The sequence below is a fragment of the Raphanus sativus genome, chromosome 1, assembly GCF_000801105.2.
Source record: "Raphanus sativus cultivar WK10039 chromosome 1, ASM80110v3, whole genome shotgun sequence".
Classification (NCBI taxonomy): domain Eukaryota; kingdom Viridiplantae; phylum Streptophyta; class Magnoliopsida; order Brassicales; family Brassicaceae; genus Raphanus; species Raphanus sativus.
Window position 1 is genome coordinate 3,738,226 of NC_079511.1, and position 21,807 is coordinate 3,760,032.

The 21,807-nt window shown below is 42.0% G+C and overlaps 8 protein-coding genes and 1 non-coding gene across 11 annotated transcripts in view; 5 read left to right on the top strand and 4 right to left on the bottom strand.

Moving 5' to 3' along the window:
- Positions 1 to 442, bottom strand: part of LOC108843877 (anaphase-promoting complex subunit 5) — a 7,439-nt gene extending 6,997 nt beyond the window's left edge. For both annotated transcript variants that reach the window (XM_057005529.1, XM_018617041.2), the window contains exon 1: positions 172 to 442. In XM_057005529.1, coding sequence (XP_056861509.1) covers positions 172 to 342 — 171 coding nt within the window. In that variant the 5' untranslated portion in view covers positions 343 to 442. The remainder of the gene's footprint in view (positions 1 to 171) is intronic.
- Positions 443 to 607: 165 nt separating this feature from the next.
- On the top strand, positions 608 to 680 carry TRNAA-AGC (transfer RNA alanine (anticodon AGC)). Its single transcript has one exon. It is a non-coding gene; the product is annotated as a tRNA-Ala (tRNA).
- A 156-nt stretch (positions 681 to 836) lies between these two features.
- Positions 837 to 2,568, top strand: LOC108844002 (1-aminocyclopropane-1-carboxylate oxidase homolog 1). Its single transcript, XM_018617189.2, has 3 exons — positions 837 to 1,406; positions 1,651 to 1,975; positions 2,056 to 2,568. Exons 1-3 carry the CDS (start codon positions 895 to 897, stop codon positions 2,305 to 2,307), a joined length of 1,089 nt encoding a protein of 362 aa, XP_018472691.2. The 5' UTR covers positions 837 to 894; the 3' UTR covers positions 2,308 to 2,568.
- A 21-nt stretch (positions 2,569 to 2,589) lies between these two features.
- Positions 2,590 to 4,121, top strand: LOC130494803 (1-aminocyclopropane-1-carboxylate oxidase homolog 2-like; the record flags this gene model as incomplete). Its single annotated transcript, XM_057005590.1, is given in 3 exon segments — positions 2,590 to 3,174; positions 3,261 to 3,582; positions 3,659 to 4,121. Coding segments are annotated over 3 exon segments (1,107 nt in total). The 3' UTR covers positions 3,914 to 4,121.
- LOC130509482 (protein JASON) lies at positions 3,979 to 6,931 on the bottom strand. Its single transcript, XM_057005560.1, is given in 8 exon segments — positions 3,979 to 4,211; positions 4,214 to 4,266; positions 4,348 to 4,439; positions 4,545 to 5,286; positions 5,479 to 5,702; positions 6,027 to 6,109; positions 6,197 to 6,245; positions 6,475 to 6,931. Coding segments are annotated over 8 exon segments (1,551 nt in total). The 5' UTR covers positions 6,685 to 6,931; the 3' UTR covers positions 3,979 to 4,113.
- Positions 6,932 to 7,071: 140 nt separating this feature from the next.
- Positions 7,072 to 13,451, top strand: LOC130509473 (DExH-box ATP-dependent RNA helicase DExH2). Its single transcript, XM_057005518.1, has 14 exons — positions 7,072 to 7,328; positions 7,478 to 7,568; positions 7,657 to 8,008; positions 8,099 to 8,173; positions 8,301 to 8,345; positions 8,569 to 8,662; positions 8,756 to 8,814; positions 8,923 to 9,048; positions 9,282 to 9,334; positions 9,609 to 9,642; positions 9,736 to 9,825; positions 9,905 to 10,909; positions 11,024 to 12,097; positions 12,190 to 13,451. Exons 1-14 carry the CDS (start codon positions 7,226 to 7,228, stop codon positions 13,096 to 13,098), a joined length of 4,110 nt encoding a protein of 1,369 aa, XP_056861498.1. The 5' UTR covers positions 7,072 to 7,225; the 3' UTR covers positions 13,099 to 13,451.
- Positions 13,452 to 13,673: 222 nt separating this feature from the next.
- LOC108844011 (oxygen-evolving enhancer protein 2, chloroplastic) lies at positions 13,674 to 15,006 on the top strand. The gene is made up of 4 exons (XM_018617199.2): positions 13,674 to 13,992; positions 14,095 to 14,327; positions 14,432 to 14,482; positions 14,622 to 15,006. Exons 1-4 carry the CDS (start codon positions 13,746 to 13,748, stop codon positions 14,880 to 14,882), a joined length of 792 nt encoding a protein of 263 aa, XP_018472701.1. The 5' UTR covers positions 13,674 to 13,745; the 3' UTR covers positions 14,883 to 15,006.
- A 65-nt stretch (positions 15,007 to 15,071) lies between these two features.
- On the bottom strand, positions 15,072 to 17,476 carry LOC108843986 (PTI1-like tyrosine-protein kinase 1). Of its 2 annotated transcripts, none has more exons than XM_057005596.1 (8): positions 17,295 to 17,476; positions 16,853 to 16,994; positions 16,484 to 16,740; positions 16,243 to 16,369; positions 15,841 to 16,114; positions 15,623 to 15,755; positions 15,450 to 15,533; positions 15,072 to 15,342 (listed from the first exon to the last, which is right to left on the bottom strand). In XM_057005596.1, exons 2-8 carry the CDS (start codon positions 16,956 to 16,958, stop codon positions 15,226 to 15,228), a joined length of 1,098 nt encoding a protein of 365 aa, XP_056861576.1. In that variant the 5' UTR covers positions 16,959 to 16,994; positions 17,295 to 17,476; the 3' UTR covers positions 15,072 to 15,225. The 2 variants fall into 2 exon arrangements, with proteins under 2 accessions (XP_056861576.1, XP_056861575.1); XM_057005595.1 differs by having other exon boundaries at positions 16,484 to 16,743; positions 17,295 to 17,474.
- A 167-nt stretch (positions 17,477 to 17,643) lies between these two features.
- On the bottom strand, positions 17,644 to 21,714 carry LOC108843849 (pentatricopeptide repeat-containing protein At1g06710, mitochondrial). The gene is made up of 4 exons (XM_018616997.2): positions 18,560 to 21,714; positions 18,161 to 18,393; positions 17,973 to 18,075; positions 17,644 to 17,876 (listed from the first exon to the last, which is right to left on the bottom strand). The coding sequence occupies exons 1-2, from the start codon at positions 21,503 to 21,505 to the stop codon at positions 18,349 to 18,351; spliced, it is 2,991 nt and encodes a 996-aa protein (XP_018472499.1). The 5' UTR covers positions 21,506 to 21,714; the 3' UTR covers positions 17,644 to 17,876; positions 17,973 to 18,075; positions 18,161 to 18,348.
- Between the last annotated feature and the right edge of the window lie 93 nt (positions 21,715 to 21,807).

The following is a 21,807-nucleotide window of genomic DNA, read 5'->3' on the forward strand; positions in this document are numbered from 1 at the left end:
GCAACGTCATTATCAAAACCAATTAAGTTATGGAATCAGTAAATCTCATCGACTATGAGGACTTGAAGTCGTTACAACAAGAACATTAACGAACTAAAACTCGATAGAGCAGCATAGAGGAAGTAATGAGGTAAATGCGATTTCAGAGAGGAAAACGAAGAGTGGTGGAACCTTGGTGAGAGAGAGCAAGTAGAGGCCGAGGCGGTTGTGCTGAGAGACGGAAGAGAAAGGGAAGGGGAGAGACATCTGAGCTGACGGCGCGTATAACTGGAGGAGAATGCAAACGGAGATCTTGTGCGGAGTTACCGCAAAGGCGCCGGCTGTTCTCGTTAATCCGGCCATCTCTCTGTCGCCGTCACTAGAAAACAATCTCTCGCGCCGGTTATTGCCTCCGAGAAGTAGAGGGGATTAGGTCACTGGGGGGGGGGAGATTTACTTATTTTGAAGTTTTGACTCGAGTCAGTCACCGGGAAAAGGTTTGAAAAGAATTTAGCAAAAATCTTCGAGAACCGGTTATTTCATGCCGTCCGGTTTAGAGTATCGGTTGCTTAGCCAGAAGTGAATTAATTAATATAATTATAACTTCTACAGTTATTTTACCAACAACGGGGATGTAGCTCAGATGGTAGAGCGCTCGCTTAGCATGCGAGAGGTACGGGGATCGATACCCCGCATCTCCATTTCTATTTTGTTTTTCTGTTATTCTTGTCCAATTTAGCCGCCTCTCAATTTTTTTTTTCCAATTTCGCCACGTGATTCACGTTTTAATAAGACTTGCATTTTCATTTTTAAATCTGACTTGCTCGTTGACTTTAATTCTTTAGCAAGTTTTCAAGAAGACTGTTAGTTAATCTCTCTGCAAATCCATTTCTTGCATAAACGAAAAAAACAACAATGGAGTCAACGGCAACTGTTGCATTGGATCGTTCAGCTCAGCTAAAAGCTTTCGACGAGACCAAGACCGGCGTGAAAGGCCTTGTCGACGCCGGTATCTCAGAGATTCCCTCCATCTTCCGTGCACCTCCGGCTACTATAACAAGTCCAAAACCACCATCGCAGTTCACCATCCCAACAATCGATCTCCAAGGAGGCAGCACCGACTCGATCTCTAGGCGCAACTTGGTGGAGAAGATCGGAGACGCGGCTGAGAGATGGGGCTTCTTCCAGGTGATCAACCACGGTGTCCCGCTCGATGTGATGGAGAGGATGAAAGAAGGGGTTCGTGAGTTTCACGAGCAAGACCCGGAAGTGAGGAAAGGGTTCTACTCTCGAGATCCGAGTAGCAAGGTGGTTTACAGTAGCAACTTCGATCTGTATAGCTCGCCGGCTGCTAACTGGAGAGATACGCTAGGTTGTTACACGGCTCCAGATCCTCCTAGACCTGAGGATTTGCCAGCCGCTTGTGGGTATGATTCGAACTTTGTTATAATCAAATATAGAATAAAACGGTAACAACAGTATCCATTTTTAGACTTCTGAACAAAAAAAAATGAATTTGGAAATTGGAACTATGGTTTTCATAACAGAAAATTGAATTAAGACCATACTAACTTACTAAGCATATGTCGGAATCTCTATATCCATTACAGGAACTCAACAAATGAATAAAACGCGTCTTTAATGTTTTTTTTTGGTGGGAGATTTTGTTAGGGAGGTTATGATTGAATATTCAGAGGAAGTGATGAAAGTGGGTAAATTGCTCTTTGAGCTTCTATCAGAAGCTCTAGGGTTAAACACTAATCACCTCAAGGACATGGACTGCACCAACTCATTGCTTCTACTCGGCAATTATTACCCTCCCTGTCCTCAGCCAGATCTGACTCTAGGCTTAAGCAAACACTCAGACAACTCTTTTCTCACGGTTCTTCTTCAAGACGACCACATCGGAGGGTTACAAGTTCTCCATGACCAATACTGGGTTGATGTTCCTCCTGTACCTGGAGCTCTTGTCGTCAACGTTGGAGACCTTCTCCAGGTTAACTAACCAACTAACTAACTAACCTACCCTTTTGTAGCTTAGATCAATGTTTTTAATCTTATTGGGTATTTGTGCAGCTTATTACAAACGGCAAGTTCAAAAGCTTGGAGCACCGTGTTTTGGCGAATAAAGCTGGACCGCGTATCTCAGTGGGCTGCTTCTTCAGTTCGTATTTGATGGCGAATCCTAGAGTTTATGGACCTATCAAAGAGCTTTTGTCTGAACAAAACCCTCCAATATATAGAGACACCACCATCACAGAGTATTCAAAGTTCTACAGATCCAAAGGATTTGATGGTACCTCTGGATTACTATACCTCAAGATCTAAGGAATGCTCGTGAAAGCCCATGCACGTTTATATGTTTAATAATGATGCTGTAATAGCTTCTTGTTTAATAATAAGACTGTGTTAGAGACAGTGAGTGGGCCATAAACTGTCACAAACCGTTCATTTTCTATCAAACTTATTATAACAATCTATGGTCAGTGATTTTTCTGTAGCAAGTGGTCACATGTGATTTTTTTTCTTTTTTTGCTCACGGTCACATGTGATATCTATAAGACTTATCTATAAGACTATGACCAGTGACTTTGCTGTAAATCCAAAAAAAAAAAAAAAATTCTTTCGTATCAGTGCTCTGTTTTCTCTCAACACAAAGAACACTATGGAGACGACCAAGATTGCTTCATTCGATCGTGTCAGTGAGCTTAAAGCTTTCGACGAGACGAAGACAGGCGTGAAAGGACTCTTCGACGCCGGAGTAACACAGCTTCCACGCATCTTCCACGAATCACCTTCCAACTTAGCAAACCCCAAGCCGCTTTCCTCTGACTTGCTACATCTCACGACCATCCCAACGATCGATCTCGGAGGACGAGTCTTCGGGGACAAGGCTAAGCGCAAGAATACTGTTGATGGGGTCAGGGAAGCAGCAGAGAAGTGGGGTTTCTTCCAGGTTATCAACCATGGCGTTTCACTCGATCTTCTGGATAGGATGAAAGATGGAGTTCGACGGTTTAACGAGCAAGCCCCTGAAGTGAAGAAACAATACTACAGCAGAGATTTTAGTAGAGAGTTTGTGTATACAAGTAACTTTGATCTCTACACTTCATCGGCTGCAAGTTGGAGAGACACTTTCTCTTGTTACATGGCTCCAAATCCTCCAAAACCACAAGATCTGCCAGCGATCTGTAGGTACATGGCTTCATTTTCTTTCAACCTGATGATGGTTTGATTGTGTAGTAGTCTCTATGTGTTCATCTGGTGAAATGTGTTTTCAGGGATGTTATGTTGGAATACTCAAAACAAACTGTCAGTTTGGGGGAGTTTCTGTTCGAGCTTTTATCAGAAGCTCTAGGGCTGAAGCCTAATCACCTCAAAGACATTGATTGCTCCAAGGGCTTGCGCATGCTTTGCCATTACTACCCACCATGTCCAGAGCCTGACCTGACTTTAGGCGCAAGCAAACACAGCGACAGCTCTTTTATTACGGTCCTCCTTCCGGATCAGATAGAAGGGCTTCAAGTTCTCCGTGAAGGGTTCTGGTTCGATGTTCCTCCTGCTCCCGGTGCACTGATCATCAACGTTGGAGACCTTCTCCAGGCAAGTTCTTGTTCACAATCAATGCCTGCTGCTCAAAATCTTCCTATTGGTTCAAAGTGTGTGTGTTTTGGTGCAGCTTATAACAAATGACAAATTCATCAGTTCAGAGCACAGAGTCTTGGCAAACAGAGCGACAGGAGCTCGAGTCTCCGTAGCCTGTTTCTTCACAACCGGCATTAGACCGAATCCTAGAATTTACGGACCCATTAGAGAGCTTGTGTCTGAAGATAACCCTCCAAAGTACAGAGACATCACCGTTAAGGATTTCGCTGCTTACCGCGGTGCCAAAGGACATGATGGAACCTCAGATTTGCTCCACTTTAAAATATGAACATAGTGAGCTTACTACTTTCTCACACATATTCAACATGGAAATATATGTAATCTTTATCCAGCTTTGCATATTAAAAATTACTTGATGGAAAAAATATCAAAAGAGTGCCTGAGGATGAGAATTCCTAAGAGGAATGTTTATACTTTTTACTCTAAAATTCTTATCAAGTTCAATAAAAGCCTGAAATAAGACTATCTTCATTGCTCATGAATCACGATAGCCCTATGTATGTAACACTGTTCTGTACGAGGGCCAAGTTTCCAGAAGGAAACTACCGAGGTTGGTTGCAATGAAGCTGAGCCTGCGATACGTCCGCAGAGTCTTCTTCATTCTCCACCACTTCAAGTTTCCTGCATCACGCACATTCATAAGTCGCTTATCACTTCTCCTAAGTAATTTTCTTAAATATAGTTGAGATTTAAGGTTCGTACCTTCGAGGGAATAAACTCTGATCACCTTCTTCCGAGAGCACCTTCTCCAATCTCACCTCGAATGGTGTTGCATGCCAGCTCACTTTCTGATCCTGTGTAAGGTAAGAATGAAACAACTCACTGTGTAAAGTTTCTGAATAGTATAGGGAAAACCAACAGAGCCTAGAAAGCAGAAGCTTGAGCACGAGTAATGATACCTCCTTGTATTTGGTTGTCGTATTTGGGATTCCATTCCCATCCCACCATTTGGGTAAAATCTCATTTTGCTCATCCTCATTCCAGTGAGAAGCAACCAATCCAATGATAGGCCTCTCACCTGGCGTTATGGCATTGACTCCCGGTGTCCTTTCGTTACAGTCTTTGTTGGTCGGGTTTAGCCAAGGAGAAAAGCTTGCCTCAAACTTGGACTGTTTCTCATATGAGTTTTCCTCCACCTTTCCCCCATTTGCTGAAGTGGGAGTTTCAGCATCTATCTGCTCTTTGTAAACCTGCCATTTAGCCTGTTCTAGGCTCCCATGTGAATCATCGTGGGTTTTATATACGGATGCATTCTCCATCAGACTGGAAACTGAATGCACAAACTGTGATCTGATTCTAGGCTTTCCCTTTCCTGCTGATTCCATGTTTGCAGGATATATGGTTCCGGGAGTTTGCATCTCATCAGATAGCTTCAATGGGGTTGGATTAGGCGAGCTCAATGCAAAACTAATTTTGCCACGCATCTGGGGTTTTCTTGAACTGCTATTCTCGGAAGAGTTAGAAGAGTGAGATTGTTCAAGATCACAGTCAAACCGCACCGACTTTGTCTTTCCAGCTGTGAGCATTCGCCTGCCAGATCTATTCAACTCACCCTTGACTGCAGTGCCAATGCTTTCTACTTCATCAGCATCATTAATAACAGACGTGATCCTTGCATTGTCCCGGACATCGATTACACAACTAATATGAAAGAAAAAGAAAAAAGTGAATTTCAGATTCCAAATATGCGTTGAACCTCTTTAGCAAAAGATGTGAGAATGATGTTAGCATAGAAACCATGCCACTTATAAAGAAACTATGCTAATCCTATTTCATAGCGCAAGAAGGCGAAATGCCTGTTTTAGTCAACAAAGATAACCTCTAGTGCTTTACCTGCTAGGTGTTTCTTCTGAAGTAGATGATGGTCTCCCCACATCTTCACAAGCTTTGATGGGGGTTGGAGATTCATCCACATGAAACCCAAGCGCAGAGCTACTGGAAATCCATGAGTGGAAATGGGAAGATCCCGAATGTTGAGGACTAGTCAGTTTTTGGGACGCTTTCCTTATTTCAATAGGCGTCTCCGGTATAGTACCACAAGCTTTAAGAAACCGCGCCTAGGAGTCCACAAGTAAAAATAGATGGACAATCAGACTCTACTGATATATGCAGAGAAAGGATTCTCTGAACATCAAAAGAGCTACCACAACAAATTACTGACAGTTTTTTTTTCTGAAATACAATCCCTGCATTCTCGTAAGAAACTCAACTAATTGCAAGCAATAATGCAAGGAAAACAGATTGAAACAACAGCACATTCGCTATAAAAAAAGAGAGGTAAAGACCATGTCAGTCACAAACGGCACAGATCCTGTTCGTCATACAACTACAAGAAGTATATAACCACATTAGTAGAGGCAAGGCTTCTGATATAACCATACCTCATCCTTTAGGCCATTGTCAATATGTATAGAATCCAAATCAAATCTTTCTTTGCCAGTGCACGGCGAAGAAGCTGCTTTCTCTATAAAAACAAGAACAAATACAGTTACTATTAGCAAGATCTGCACAGAAACAAAACTAATATAAAACACATCAACAAGAGATTTACCTTCAGATTGAAGCAAGGAGGATAAATGATTCTGAGAGTCCTGACCTTTCTGAAGATAAATTACGAAAGGAACCATGTTAAGTAAATGAAAATTACAGTCAAGAAAAGCAAAGAAACAGAGGATGCATCAGCTAAAAACGACCAAACGGAGCTCTGTGATCTATCCATGAAGGATCAATTTCATCTACGATCAGAAAAGCAGCTAGAATAAACACCTAAAACGGACTCGATCATGCAAAGAAAAGATCATATAAAATCAAGAGAAGAGAGATAATTACTCTGGAATTGGCGAGTGAAGAGCGAGAGACGAGATTGCTAGTAGATCGATCGTCTCTGTCTCTGCCGCGGAAGCAGTAGAGAAAACAAGCCATGACTCTGCAGGATGATATATTGAAGAATCTGAGCACGAATCTGCACAAGAGACTTAGGTTACGCTTCATCAACAGCCACAAGAGAGCTAGGTTTCGCTTCATCAACAGCCGTCTCATATCATTTGATTTCTTCAAGGGGCGAATAAGAGAGCGAGAGAAACCTCCAAAGTCTCTTTTTCAATTATGAGTGAATGATTTTCCCGAGAAACACGCAGAAAATGAGAGAGAGAGAGTGAGAGCCGTTTCTTTATAGGTATTTGAAATCAAACGCTGCGAGGGAAGTAATCAGGTGCGCGCGGGTCTTCTCCGATCACAAAATCAAAACGTATCAAGCATACGCGTGTGGAAGATTGATTACCAGATTTGACTCTGCGACGTCTCGAGATACTGGATATTGGAGTTGGGGCGTTTCCGTTTATGGGCTTTTCAAAATAAATGGCCTCAAAGGCCCATTTAGGAATTTTTTTCTTCTTTTCTTTTCTTAAAATAAATAAATTAATTAATTTAATGTTCAAACCAGAAAATAGGGTTTAAGGAGGGAGGCGGTGGCGGAGAGCAGAACGGAAAACTCAATCAAAGAGCTCCTCTCTGAAGCTCACAGGCCGTAGTAAAGTCTCTCTGCTCACTACTGTCGATAGAAACAAACCCCTGATAATCGATGGGGAAGAAGATGAATAGAAATCAAAACACAGAATCCTCGGAATCCTCTCGGATTTGGGCCTCCAAGTTCCTCAAGGAGTTTCGCGCCTCCGGGAACCATTGTGAGTTACCTCGTCGACTCCTTTTCTTTTGATACTGAGATTCAACTTAAACTCCTATGCTCTCTACTTGCAATTCGTAATGTTTCAGTTGTTTGATTAATTGATTGATTGATTGATAGTGATTGTGTTTTGCTTTTAACTTTGTGTAGCTCACACGTTTGATAACAGTCTTACGAATAACGACCGTGGCATTATCCACCAGATGTGCCAGAAGATGGGTCTCCGATCAAAAAGTTCCGGGTCAGTTTTGGATTGTACTACTTGAGAATTGAGAGTTGAGAGAGAGCCTAGTTTCTGATTCTGATTCTTCTTCTTTGATTCTGTGTAGGAAAGGGGATCAAAGGCGTCTTACCATTTTCAAACGTGCACCTCGCCCTTCAGTCTCAGACAGAAGAAATAAGACAACATATGGCAACGGAGATGCCGATGAGAAGAAGCTCAAACGTGTCTCATTTCCATCGGAGGCGAAACCTGTTCTTCAGGAGTTATTTACTCGATATCCGCCTTGCGACGGAGATACTACAGGGACGTCACTGGGGATATATACTGGACGCTCCTCCGGGAAACAGCGGAAGTGGAAAGATGACTTCTTTGGCAAACCTCAGATGAACAAAGATGATATTCAAAGTAGGGCGGCGTCTCTGAGTTCTAGACTGGCAAACGACAAAGATTTTCGAGAGGTTTTTTGGCAGTTTATATATATTTTCAAAATGATTTGTAATTTCTACTTATCTAATACATAATACGATATATCCTTGTATTTGAAACAGATCTTTGGAGCACGGACAAAGCTTCCCATCGCATCCTTTAGAGAGGCCATCACATCTGCAGTGGAATCTAATCAGGTTATATGGGGGTTTAGATATGTTCTCTGTTTTTCTATATCATCATTTGGAGTGTGTGAGCAGTTGTGCTTTCAGTGGGGGATTTCCACTTTCTTTTTGAAAGTCTTTATTTATATTGTAAATGCAGGTTGTTCTTATTGCTGGTGAAACTGGCTGTGGGAAAACTACTCAGGTGCGTTATTTCCTCTTGTTGTTTGTTTTGGCGGAGCCAAATATTTATGCTTGTAAAAAAGAATTTAGATTTAGTGTTGTGGTATGAGAGTTTGTGCTGTGTGCATGGACATGGCATTGCCATATCGATTTTTAATATTTACAGTTACAAAGCGTTTTTATTCCAAACAGCAGATTCGTTTACTTGTGAAGCTTCTCATGTGCCTCATTTGTTAATACTTTAGGTGCCTCAATATCTTCTAGACCACATGTGGTATAGTAAGCGAGAATCTTGCAAAATCATTTGCACCCAACCACGTCGTATCTCAGCTATTTCAGGTTAGTATTTATCTGATTCAACTCCTGTGAAGTTTTCAGCGTTGTAATTTTAATGCATGCCGTAGCTTAATGCCTTACTTTACTGTTTTGAAGTTTCTGAACGAATTTCTTGGGAAAGAGGTGAAACTATAGGGAACAACGTCGGCTACAAGGTATGGGGGAATATTTGTTTGACATAAACGTATTCATATGATAGAGATATGTTAATGGCTGCTGGTAAAATCATCCCTCCATATCGCGACTTTATGATCCAAATGTAGGTGCGGCTGAAGAGCGAAGGTGGAAGACAGTCATCAGTTGTTTTCTGCACGAATGGCATTCTGTTGAGGGTGCTTGTAGGCAAAGGCGGTGGTAGCTGTGTTCCTGATATAACTCACATTATTGTGGTAACACATTTTTGTTTGATTTAGGATATGCTTTTCATGTGTTTAGTAAGTATGCTTTTCCTGGTTTCTCTGGTAGGACCGTAGGAGTTAATTTGATTGAATAATTTCAACATGAAATTGTCAGTCACTTTTGTCTGCCTTGTTGTATCTGTTTGTCATCTTAGGTTCTCGTTTTTGTATAAATTGATTTAGTAGTTGTCTTAATTATCAATAACCTCTATGTTACTATGTAGGATGAAATTCATGAAAGGGATTGCTACTCTGATTTCATGTTGGCGATTATAAGGTACAGTCTCTAGCCTTCTTGAACACTAGAGTTCTCAGCTTGTCAAATTTTGGACCAAAAATAAAAATCTATATGTAGAATAACTCATCACATTGCTATTGTTCAGTTGTGTCGCACTATGCTATTAGATGCCTAAACTGCTTTCCCTGTACACTTATATATAATCCTTTAATTGAACCTAAGCCATGAAAAAGAGAACTATCGTGATATATTTTCATTTCGTTGGGGAGATAGAACTCGGATCAATTTGTGATGTTTTTCTTTTTGTCTTCAGGGACTTCCTTCCTTCAAATCCTCATCTCCGACTGGTTAGTTCAGATCCTTTACTTACGACTCTTCTTCGTTTTACCCTTTTGGGGCATAGTTACTGTATAAGAATATTTCTTTTCATGTGGGTGCAGATTCTAATGAGTGCTACTCTTGATGCTGAGAGGTTTTCTGGATATTTCGGAGGTTGTCCAGTTGTCCAAGTCCCTGGATTCACTTATCCAGTTAATTCCCCTCCATTTTTCTCTATAGTCCGCTTTAGTCATATTGTATTGAAAATAATCTTCTTGCCCCTGTCTCTAGGTGAGAACCTTTTATCTGGAAGATGTGCTCTCTGTCCTGAAATCAGAGAAGAATCATCATCTAATTTCTGACGACTCAAGCATACCAGATGGCAAGGGTGATATTAAAGATGAAGACAAAGTTGCTTTAGACGAAGCAATTGAAATGGCATGGACAAATGATGAGTTTGAAGCTCTCTTAGATCTGGTTTCCTCCGAAGGAAGTCACGAGGTTTACAATTACAGGCAATCATCGACCTGGCTAACACCACTTATGGTCTTCGCTGGAAAGGGCAGGGTTAAAACTGTCTGTAAGCTCCTCGCACTTGGCGCTGACAGTAAATTGAAGTCCAAGGAAGGTATGACAGCATTAGAATTGGCCGAAAAAGAGAAGCAATTTGAAGCTGCTCAAATAATCAGGGAACATGCTGATAACGTCCAGTCCAATTCTCAGCAAGCACAAGACTTACTTGATAAGTATATGGCGACAATCAATCCAGAAGAAGTAGACGTGAGTCTTATAGTGAATTTAATGAAGAAAATATGCCGTGACTCAGAAGCGGGTGCCGTTCTTGTTTTTCTACCTGGGTGGGAGGAAATAAGTAGAACGAAAGAGAGACTGCTTGCTAATCCCTATTTTGCAGATAGTGCTAAATATAGCATCATATGTCTACACTCAAGGGTTCCTGTAGAGGAACAGAAGAAAGTTTTTAAACGCCCCCCTCAAGGCTGTCGCAAAATTGTGCTTGCGACAAATATTGCTGAATCAGCAGTTACTATCGATGATGTGGTTTATGTGATAGATAGTGGGCGGATGAAGGAAAAGAGTTATGATCCTTATAACGACGTGTCAACGCTAGAATCTTCTTGGGTTTCTAAAGCGAATGCAAAACAGCGAGAGGGACGAGCAGGCCGGTGCCAACCTGGAATTTGTTATCATCTCTATTCTAAACTTCGGGCAGCCTCTTTACCTGAATATAGAATCCCTGAAGTTAGGAGGATGCCAGTAGATGAACTCTGCTTACAGGTGCTGTTCTTTCTATCGTAGAATTTGTCTATAATGTTCGTGCATGGTGGCATATTATTTGAGATTTTTTTCCATACTTGTTGTCTAACTTATGTTCCTAACTAATGAATTCAGGTTAAGATACTGGATCCGAATTGCAACGTCAATGATTTCCTTCAGAAATTGATGGACCCGCCTGTTGATCAAAGCATTGCAAATGCCTTAACCACCCTTAAAGACATTGGCGCACTGACACCACAAGAAGAGCTGACAGAACTTGGACAGAAATTTGGCCAGCTTCCAGTTCATCCTCGGATTTGCAAGATGATTTATTTCTCCATATTAGTGAACTGTCTGGACCCAGCACTTCTTCTGGCATGTGCAGCCGACACCAAGGATCCATTTACCATGCCCTTGGGACCAGCAGAAAGAAGAAAAGCTGTTGCCGCAAAACGTGAACTTGCGTCGCTTTATGGAGGCCACAGTGATCACCTTGCGATTGTTGCAGCTTTTCATCGCTGGAAAGATGCAAAAAGAAATGGTCAATCTCGGGAGTTCTGTTCTGAGTATTTCGTCTCCCCAAATGCCATGAAGATGCTGGATAATATGCGTGACAAGCTTCATGGGGAACTCGAAAGACATGGGCTCATCCCTAGAAATAACTCAGACTGTAGTCTGAATGCTCACGATCCGGGTATTCTCCGTGCTGTTGTAGCAGTAGGATTGTACCCTATGGTGGGAAGAATGTGCCCACCTTCCATGAATAATAGAAGGTCACTAGTAGAGACCATTACGGGAGCCAAAGTTCGTGTGCTCTCGCTTTCAAACACGTCCTCTAGGGAGGATGATGAAGCTTTAATTGTTTTTGATGAGATCACTCGAGGAGACTGGGACGTGCACATAAGAGAAAGCACCGCCCTTACCACTATACCGTTGTTACTGTTTGCGGGAGAGATAGCTGTGGCTCCTACAGAGAGCTGTGATGCTGATAAGAGTGATGACGAGGAAGGCAACAACGAAGTAGAAACTGTAGGAGATGCGATGGACAAAGACAAAGCAGGTGGTAGGCCTGGAGATAAATTAATGCTCGCCCCGGAAAATTCAGTCAAGGTGGTAGTGGATCGGTGGCTGCCTTTCGAGATGACAGCTATTGAAATTGCTCAAATGTACATCTTGAGAGAGAGACTAGTGGCATCCATTTTGTTCAAGGTAAGAGTAGTTATAATCACTATGGTTGAAGATATTCAACATTTTATTCAGAGTATTGGCATCCTTCTCAACCTTAACTTTGCATTTTATAGGTAAAACATCCGCAAGAAAATTTGCCGCCTCATCTCGGAGCGTCTATGTACGCAATAGCTTGCATTCTCTCATATGATGGCCTCTCAAGACTTTCAGTTCCAATGGTGTCGGAGCTCGAATCAGGCAACACGTCAGGTTTAGATAGCATGGGAGAGAACTTGTTATCCAATCTCGCTGATGGGAATGAGCTACTTGACTTGGTATCTGCTCCGAAGGAAGCTGCTTCAGCAGTAAAGGAACCAGAGAAGGAGAGATCAAGATCCAAAAAGCACAAATCAGCCAACATGGAAGCTGACTTAAGCACTGCTTCGGACGAAGCTGCTTCAGCAGTTGAGGAACCAGTGAAGAAGCGACGGAGGTCCAAAAAGCGGAAATCAGCCAAAATTTTGGATTTGGCTAATGAGCAACCAGAGGCTAACCCAGCCAACGAATCGGATTTGGGTAACATTGAAGAGAGCTTGCCTTCCAATCTTGTTACTGGAAATGAACAACCTGACACAAACACTGCTCCGGCGGAAGCTGCTTCAGCAGGTGAAGAACCAGAGAAGAAGCGATCAAGAAGTTCAAAAAAGCGGAAATCAGCCAAGAACTTGGATTTGGGGAACATTGAAGTGAACGAGCCTTCTGATCTAGCTAATAATGGGAATGAGCAAACAGAAGTTAAGTCAGACAGGAAGGAGAAAGAGAGCATCCCTGCGAATCTTACCAATGGGAATGAGCAATCCGACCCAAACTCTGCTCAAATGGAAGCTGATTCAGCGGCTAAGACACCAGAAAAGAAGCAATCAAGATCCAAAAGGCGCAAACTAGCTAACGACTCAAGTTCAGGTAATAACATGGAAGAGAACGTGCCTTCCACTAGTGGGAATGAGCAACATATAAGCAGTGGTGAAACCGAAGCTGCATGAATGGCTAAGAAACAGAACAATGAGGTGTCAACAGAGCCAAAGTCTGATTTGTTTGAGGAGGGAGAGAGCATGCCTTCCGATCATGTTAAGTTGCATCAGTGGAGAACAAGCAAGGAAGCAATGCCGTGAACTCGCAATGAGCAAAAAGCAGAAGAGAATGGCCGTTATTTATCTTAAAGTGTTGTAACATATTTTGAAATCTCAACGGTTTTGTTAAGTTTTTTTTTTTGTGTTTTACGCTTACATGTTTAGTTAGATGTTTTGTAGGTTCTGCTTCTGTGACATTCTTACTTGGTGCTCAAACTTAAAAGTTTTACAACCTTATTGATAAATGAAGGTAATTGGAGAAGCCAGATCATTATTTAACTAATGTTAGCCGATGAAAGATGATCTTGGAGTGGGTTTAGAGTAAACAGAAAGAACGGTTTAAGAATCCGATGTGGACAAGATACAAAACTCTGACACGTGTCACCTTACAAGACCTCAACAACCTTATCTGGACATCAAGAGAGAGATCCTCTAATATCCAAAACCAACCAATCATCTTCACTCTTGATGCATTATCACACTCCACAATCCTCAAAACCCACTTTCATCACAACTTAACCAGCCAGAGCTCACGAGAGAGACAGATACAGAGAGAGAAAATGGCGTACAGCGCGTGCTTCCTACATCAGAGCGCACTGGCCTCTGCCGCCACACGATCATCATCTTCCTCCTCATCCCAGCGTTACGTTTCACTCTCCAAGCCCGTCCAGGTAGTGTGCAAAGCCCAACAGGCTCATGAAGACGATAACTCCGCCGTCTCTCGCCGTCTCGCTCTCACACTCCTCGTTGGCGCCGCTGCAGTTGGTTCCAAAGTATCTCCCGCCGATGCTGCCTACGGTGAAGCTGGTAAAGAATCGAAAAAAAAAACTAGGATCATTTCATTTTTCAGACCAAATGATTCTTCAAAACTAAAGTGTTGCCTTTATTTTTCATTTCTTGGTTTTGCAGCAAATGTGTTTGGGAAGCCAAAGAAGAACACAGACTTCACGGCATACAGTGGAGATGGGTTCCAAGTGCAGGTGCCAGCTAAATGGAACCCAAGCAGAGAGGTAGAGTATCCAGGACAAGTCCTTAGGTACGAAGACAACTTCGATGCTACTAGCAACCTCAATGTCATGGTCACCCCTACCGACAAGAAGTCCATCACTGATTACGGCTCTCCTGAAGAGTTCCTCTCTCAGGTTTCTTTACTCACTCGACACACCTACACAAATAACCTTATGAACTAAAAAGTCAAATAGATTGAGAGATTTGAGTGATAATTTCGATACTTGGGTCCTTGCAGGTCAATTACCTCCTTGGGAAACAAGCTTACTTCGGTGAGACTGCCTCTGAGGTAAACTTCCCATTTCCATTTGTTAGATTATGGGAACCAAACAAAGATTAAAACACTTTATCACCATTGCTAGTTTATGTCTGAATCTTGGATTAGTGAGCTCTACATAACAGTTTGTGTGTATTATTGGTTCTGGCAGGGAGGCTTTGACAACAATGCAGTGGCAACAGCAAACATTCTGGAGACTAATGTTCAGGACGTTGGTGGGAAACCATACTATTACTTGTCCGTGTTGACAAGAACGGCCGATGGAGACGAAGGAGGTAAGCATCAGCTGATCACAGCCACCGTGAATGGAGGCAAGCTGTACATCTGCAAAGCACAAGCTGGAGACAAGAGGTGGTTCAAGGGAGCCAACAAATTTGTCGAGAAAGCAGCCACTTCTTTCAGTGTTGCTTGAATGTAAAAGCAACTCAAACAGAACAGAACAATGCTTTGCTTTCTTTCTTCATTTGTCTCTTTGTAAAAAAAGGATAATGAAACTAAGCTTTTGAGAAACCTATCAAGATGATGATGGTGCTATATATCTTTGCGGCCTTACTTGTTTACGTGTGGTAAACAGGACTCTAGCTTTCTATGCTTGATCAAAAATTTGAATATCATATGTATAATCAATCATCAAATGAAACATATAATAATATCATCTTTGTAGTTAATCATCACTCACAAAACCAACTTCATTCATATACTGGTAAAGGCAGTGATTACAGATTCTGATAGTTTGCAAATTGAAATAAAAGTTTTCAAGAAGATGGAGCTGCAGCAGGTTTGAGGAGAGGCTGTAGGGCCTTCACAACTATGCTCATATTTGGTCTAAATTCAGCTTCATATTGCACACACAATGCCGCCACCGCTGCTAGCTGCATTTTGCCACAATAAAAACAGATTTGTTTGTGATTTAATAATACCAAGTCTTCTTTCGAATGTTCAACGGCATCATGAAGAGAGAGAGTGAGAGAGGTGGTACCTTAGCAACTGCTTTTGGAGGGTAATCCGCTAGCTTTGGATCAATGCACTCTTTGACTTTATCTTCACTGAGTCTTGGTGTCGCCTAATAGCCAATAACATCATATGGTAAAGGCAGGACAACATATTATATCAAAAAAATGGTCCAGGATTTGGAACAGTGTATACACTTACCCAGGTGACAAGACTTTGTTGACCACGAGGCATGTTATTATCGACAGGTTTCCTCCCAGTCAGAAGTTCTAGAAGTACAACCCCAAAGCTGTACACATCACTCTTCTGAGTTAATTGTCCAGTCATTGCATATCTGCATATGAAAAAAAAAACATATTAGCTGCTTCTTAAGACATTTATACGCATACAAAGCCAATAATGGAAGAAGAAACATTTACTCAGGAGCATGATAACCAAAAGTTCCCAAGACTCTGGTAGAGTGAAGACGAGCAGCGTTATCAGGCGATTGGTTTGAGAGATTGAAATCAGAAATCTTTGGTTTGTAGTCTTCGAAAAGAAGAATATTGCTAGATCTTATGTCTTTGTGGATGACAGGAGGCTGAGACTTGTCATGAAGGTATTCCAAACCCCTAGCCGCCTCAACTGCTATTTTCACCCTTGTTGTCCAGTCAAGTGTTGGACCTGGCTGTGCCCCTTGAACTCCCTTCCTACCTGTAATTGCACCAAATATGCAACCAATTACATAGACAAAGTTCTCTCTGTGACAATGGTCAAACCAGGGAGTTTATCTAGAAAGTGAACTGAGTAGAGAATCTTAGAGTGGAAGAAGCTTATCTTACCATGTAAGACGTCATGCAATGATCCCATAGTTGCAAACTCATATGCAAGGACACGGAGCTTTCCATCAACACAAAAACCAAGCAACTGAACGAGATTCTCATGCTTCAGTCTAGAAACCATGGAGACCTAAGAGTAGAGTATTAACATAGCAAGTTGAAAGAAGATGTAGTAAACACAAACTTTCTGAAAAAAATGCACAACGCAGAGCAGAGCCAGTAATGGATGAACAAGATTAATAACCTGACTCAAGAAGTCGGCATCAGATTCAGCTTCAGGTGCGGCGTCAAGTTTCTTGAGAGCAACAGCAATGCCATCATTTAATGTGCCGTAGTAAACTCTTCCGTAAGAGCCTTCACCAATCAGGGCCTTGGATCCGAAGTTATCAGTCTTTTCCTTGACCTCGTCCAAAGACAAAGAAGGAACCTCGATGGGAAGAGGTTCCTTCCGCACCTCAGGCTTTGCAACAACAGCTGGTGGTTTTGGATTCTTGTGATTTGCTGCTACATTGCATGAATGAACCAAATAGAAAAACCATTATTACATGTTAAAAATCACACAATACAATGCAAAATGGAAAAAAAAACTGGGAGATTTAAGAAAACAATATACCATCAGAATGATGCTGATGCTGATGCTGGTGAGAAGATTTCAAATGTTCCTCATCATTAGAGTCTTGAATTTGACATGTACAGCACATCCACTTGCACATCCTCATCTTCTCCACACACCTTCTTTTTTTTTTTTGGCTCTCCTGAAACACATGAATATGATGGATATATGCATAAGAGATAGGAGAAGATGATGTATCTGCTATCTCATCTCACCCAATAAACCTCTGAGCAGAAACATCTATGATATTACTTTTTAAATAAGAGAGATCACGATGAGCGAGAACTTGTAAATTTATAAATGTATCAAATATCAAAAATTCTCAACCAAGGCCACATGATCTCAACATCTGTTTGTATCCTCTAATGCAAAATCGAAAGAAGAAAAAAAGGGACTCAGAAAGCATGAATCTAGAGAGAGAGAGAGAGAGAGGATACGTTACCTTTGTCGTCTAACCACCGTGCGTCACCAACAAAACTCGCTGTCCCTCTCAATCTCTTTCTCTACGATTCGTTGCGTAACGATCGTCTCCTCTTCGAGAGAGAGAGAGAGAGAGGAGGTTGCTTGCTGGAGACGACGAACGAGAATGAAAGAAAAAAGAGAGATTAAGCCTTTGTGGGTGCGTTTATGCGTTTTCAGTCTCCCTTTTTTTTTTTTTTTGCTTTTTATTGAGGCGCTTAAATCGCGCCTCTTTCTCCAAACCTCTCTCTCACCTTTGGTTGTTTCTCTCTTTTATCATTTTGAACAGTTTCCACGACATGTCATTTTGTAAACTTTTATCACCAAATAAAGAGATCAAATCGAATTCTTTATATATATTTAGCTCACCAAAAAAAAACAAGAACAACCGAAGGCACAATGGATATTATCTAATCCTCTGTAGCGCTTGATTCCACATGTAAGAAAACATATACCAGCCAAAACGGTTTTTCTTGTTAATGTTGAATCCAAACAAGATTTTTGCGCAAGCCTTTTGTGACACCTATATTGCACCTTCAAAACTATACTTTCGTCTATCTTCTCTCTGGTAAAACAACCAAACAACCAAAAGAATGAGCGCTCTAATCGTCAAAGCAGAAAATCTAAACATCTTACAACCTCTACCAAAACTCAGGCTTACCTTAACCATACATTGATGCAGTTGTGAGTGTTCAAAATCAGGTCAATAATATCCGAGGATCATTACAAGTACAAATTTACACATCATGTACAAAGAAGAACCCCTGCATACACAAACAGATGCATGTCAATATACATGAGTTTAAGCAGACGCTGACCGTGTGCCATCTAAAAACCAACAAAACTTACCAAGGATTTTGGTCCAAAACCCCAGTGCCCCCTCATGCATTCCCAAAACGTTATCCATAGCGCCCAACCTTGACTAGGCTACTCCAACCTTGGAAATCTCAGGTTTGGACTTAGGAGGATGCTCAGTATCAAATGCACCATCTAACTGATCAGATCAGAACTAGAAGACATCATATGGATCAATAAGCCTAACCTCCATCAGATGCTTTATTTTCTTCTATGTTCTGAATCTCCTGCAAAAGAGAGGCACTTACACAATGAGATACCAGAAACAAATACCAAACTGTATTCCAATGAAGAAGGAAAAATTCATGTGATCATTGCAAGGAAAAAAGCTTGAGGAACACTAACTATTACTACACTTTTCAAATTCACAAAGAAAAGAAAAAGAGGACAAACCATATGAGATACAAAATCCAGAAGCAAAAGTCCTTCACTGATCTTCCTGTTTCGGAAAAGTCCCTTGATAAGACTACAGAACGTTTCCATATCCAGACTAACACCTCTCTTCGTCATGTCCGAGAACAACCGAAAAGCCTTGTCCACTTTATCAGCAAGACAAAGGCTTTCAATCAACCTATTATAAGTCTCACTGTAGTTAGCCAACGTGGGTGACAATGTTGCAACCTCTTCAAGCAGCTTAAGAGCCATCTCCAACCTTTCACCTTTAATAAGATTATCAATCAGAAGCCTATACACAGAAACAAACGGGGCAGTATCATCCTGAGCTATCTCATCTAGAAGCCCAAGAGACTCTACGAACTCTTTACTGAATCCTTCAACGACTTTGTGATACCCTGCGGCGTGTGTAGGCCAATGCGTCTGTTTCATTTCTTCTAAAAGACTGTAAGCCACATCCAACACACCGTTCTCGCAACAGTGACCTATCAACACCCTATAAGTAACATAGTTTGGAGCAACGCCTTTGGTTCCCATCCGCTCTAAGAGCTCAAGGCACGTCTCTATCTTACCAATCACTCCAAACCCATCGATTAACGCCGTATACGTCACAACGTTTGGCTCACACCCATTCTCTTCCATCACTTTCATAAGCTTGTAAGCCTCATCGGTTTTACCAACCTTGCATAAGCCATCGATCATCTCGGTGTATATAACCACGTTGGGCTTAAAGCTGTCGAGCATCTTCGACAGCACTTTCGAGACTAAATCTTGCCGCTTCATTTTGAAATAACGATCGATCAAAGAACTGTAAGTATATATAGTTGCGGTGAATCCATGCTCAGACATCTCGGTTTTCACTTCTTGCGCTTCCTCTAGTTTCCCTACCTTACAGAGTCCATCGATGAGAGCATCGTACACAATCTCATTCGGCTCGCAACCTTCCGTCGACATAGCATCTAACAACTTACGAGCTTCCTCTACCCTATGCGACTTGCAGAAACCATCTACTAAAGCTCCATACGTGACTACATTTGGTCGCTCACCATCGTCATGCTGCGTGAAGTACATATCTACATCCGGAACAACATCTTTGCTGCCACACATTCTCTCAAAAATCCGACAAGCTTTCTCCGTTTGTCCAGCTTTGCAATGGCCATCGATTAAGGCGGAGTACGTAACAATATTGGGGACACACCCCTCGGAAACCATCACTTCAAACAGCTCATTCGCATAACCGACCTTCTTAGCCTTGAGATAAGCATGGATAAGAGCGGTATATGTGACGACGTTAGGTGCACAACCAACCTTCCTCATCTCATCGAACCACTTACGAGCCTGTTCAATGAGGCCAGCTTTACAGAAACTATCCACCATGATAGTATACGTGTAGACATCAGCAACAAGGCCGCGAGTTTTCATCTCTTCAAACAACAGAAACGCCATCTCCATTTTCGAAGCGTTACACAAGTAGCCAAGGACTTTGGAATAGGTGCTGTTATCTGGTATAAACCCCTGTCCGATCATTTCACGGATGACACCGAACGCCTTCTCGTACTTGCCAGCACCGCAAAGACACCTAGCGAAGCTGCTGACATTAATCTTATTAAGAACAACCCCTGCAGCAAGCATTTCACCGTAAGCTTTCTCAGCCAATTCCAAAAGATCACCACTAAGCGAGTCTTTCCCACCACCACAGATACTCCCAATCAATATATTGTACACAACATACCCTGCCTTGTGACCACACTGAACCATTTTCTTGAGCAGTTTATACGCATACGAATGATCACCCGCCGTGCAATACGCATGCACAAGAGAATTAAAAACCTTGGGACTCGGATAACAACCTTCGATCATCATCATACTAAGCACCCTCTTACACCTACCGAGCTGCCTCTTGTTCAAGCATCCACACAGCAAAGTAGAATACGTCACCACATTCGGAAGGCAGGAATCAGCTCGCATCCTATTCAAAAAATCCATAGCCTCTTCAAAAAGCGAGGCTTCGCACAGACCAGATATCAGTTTCGTATAGAACAGAGTATCAGGAACAAACTTCTCAGTCTCCACCAAGTCTAGAGCTTCCCTCCACTTGCCTACTCTACAGAGGGAATAAGCAAAGCAACGAAGCGTAAACCCATCCACACCCACATTCGCTAGGGACATATCCCGATGAACCAAAGAAGCAGAGTCCAGACTACCAGCGCTAAGAAACGCCTGGATCAAACAGTTATAAGTAGCTCTCGAAGGTCTGAACCTAAAATCCTTCAACCTCCCTAACTCCTCGAGAGCTACGCTGAACGAACCGTTTCTGCAGCGTCTCCTTATCAACACGTTCAAAACTTCCCCCAGCGTTTCTCTGTCGTCTTCTCTGATCTGGTGGAGAAGCTCTTCGGGTACTTTTTCGTCATTGTCAAGTGCAATCAAGTCTACCAAGGCGTTGTACACTGGCGGTGTGTGCTTGTAACCTATCTGCCTACCTGCCCAAACGAAGAAGCTGATGACGTCAGAGGGTTTTTGTATCAAACGCAACGCCTCGATCACCAAGCTCTCGTTGAGTTTCTCTCTGAATTGCCTAAGGAGCTTCTGGGAGTTGCTCCCGAACACGCCGTCGCCGCGAGAGACAGTGTTTGCAATGGCTATAGCATCGATGGAAGGTGATGATTCAGTTGTGGTGGTCTTTGGAGAGTCAGCAAGAGAATCAAGCAAAAAGGAGTGGTCTTTAGTCAAACCCACAACTTCCCGGGGCTCGTTAAGTGAGAAAGGTTCGTCGAAGCCGTACATTTCATCCGGCGGAGGAGTGGAGATAAACCTAGTGGTGAGGTAACGGCTACAGGTGGAAACTGTGTCGAGAAGAGAACGATTGAGAGATGAATTGGTGGAGAATTGGATAAGAAGATGATTGGAACGAGAAAGAATATATCTTACGACTGTTTTGTTCATCGCTATAGAGAGAAATTTAGGGTTTAGAAGAGTGGTTTCTGGGTTTATATGAGGAAGAAGAATGAACGGATAATTAATTTTGAAACAAAAATTAGAGGATGATGTAGATTGTAGACGAGTGAACCCACCTGATAGATGTAGGGTTTAGGGTTTAAGACATTGAACCAACCTGAAATCAATTATACCAACAATTGAAGAAAGTGTGACTAAGTTCTTATAAGCAAACCCAATCTTGCAGTAAGTTTCAACTTTTTTTGTCAGCCATTGAATTAGATTCTCAATCCGAGCATTTTAATGTAGAT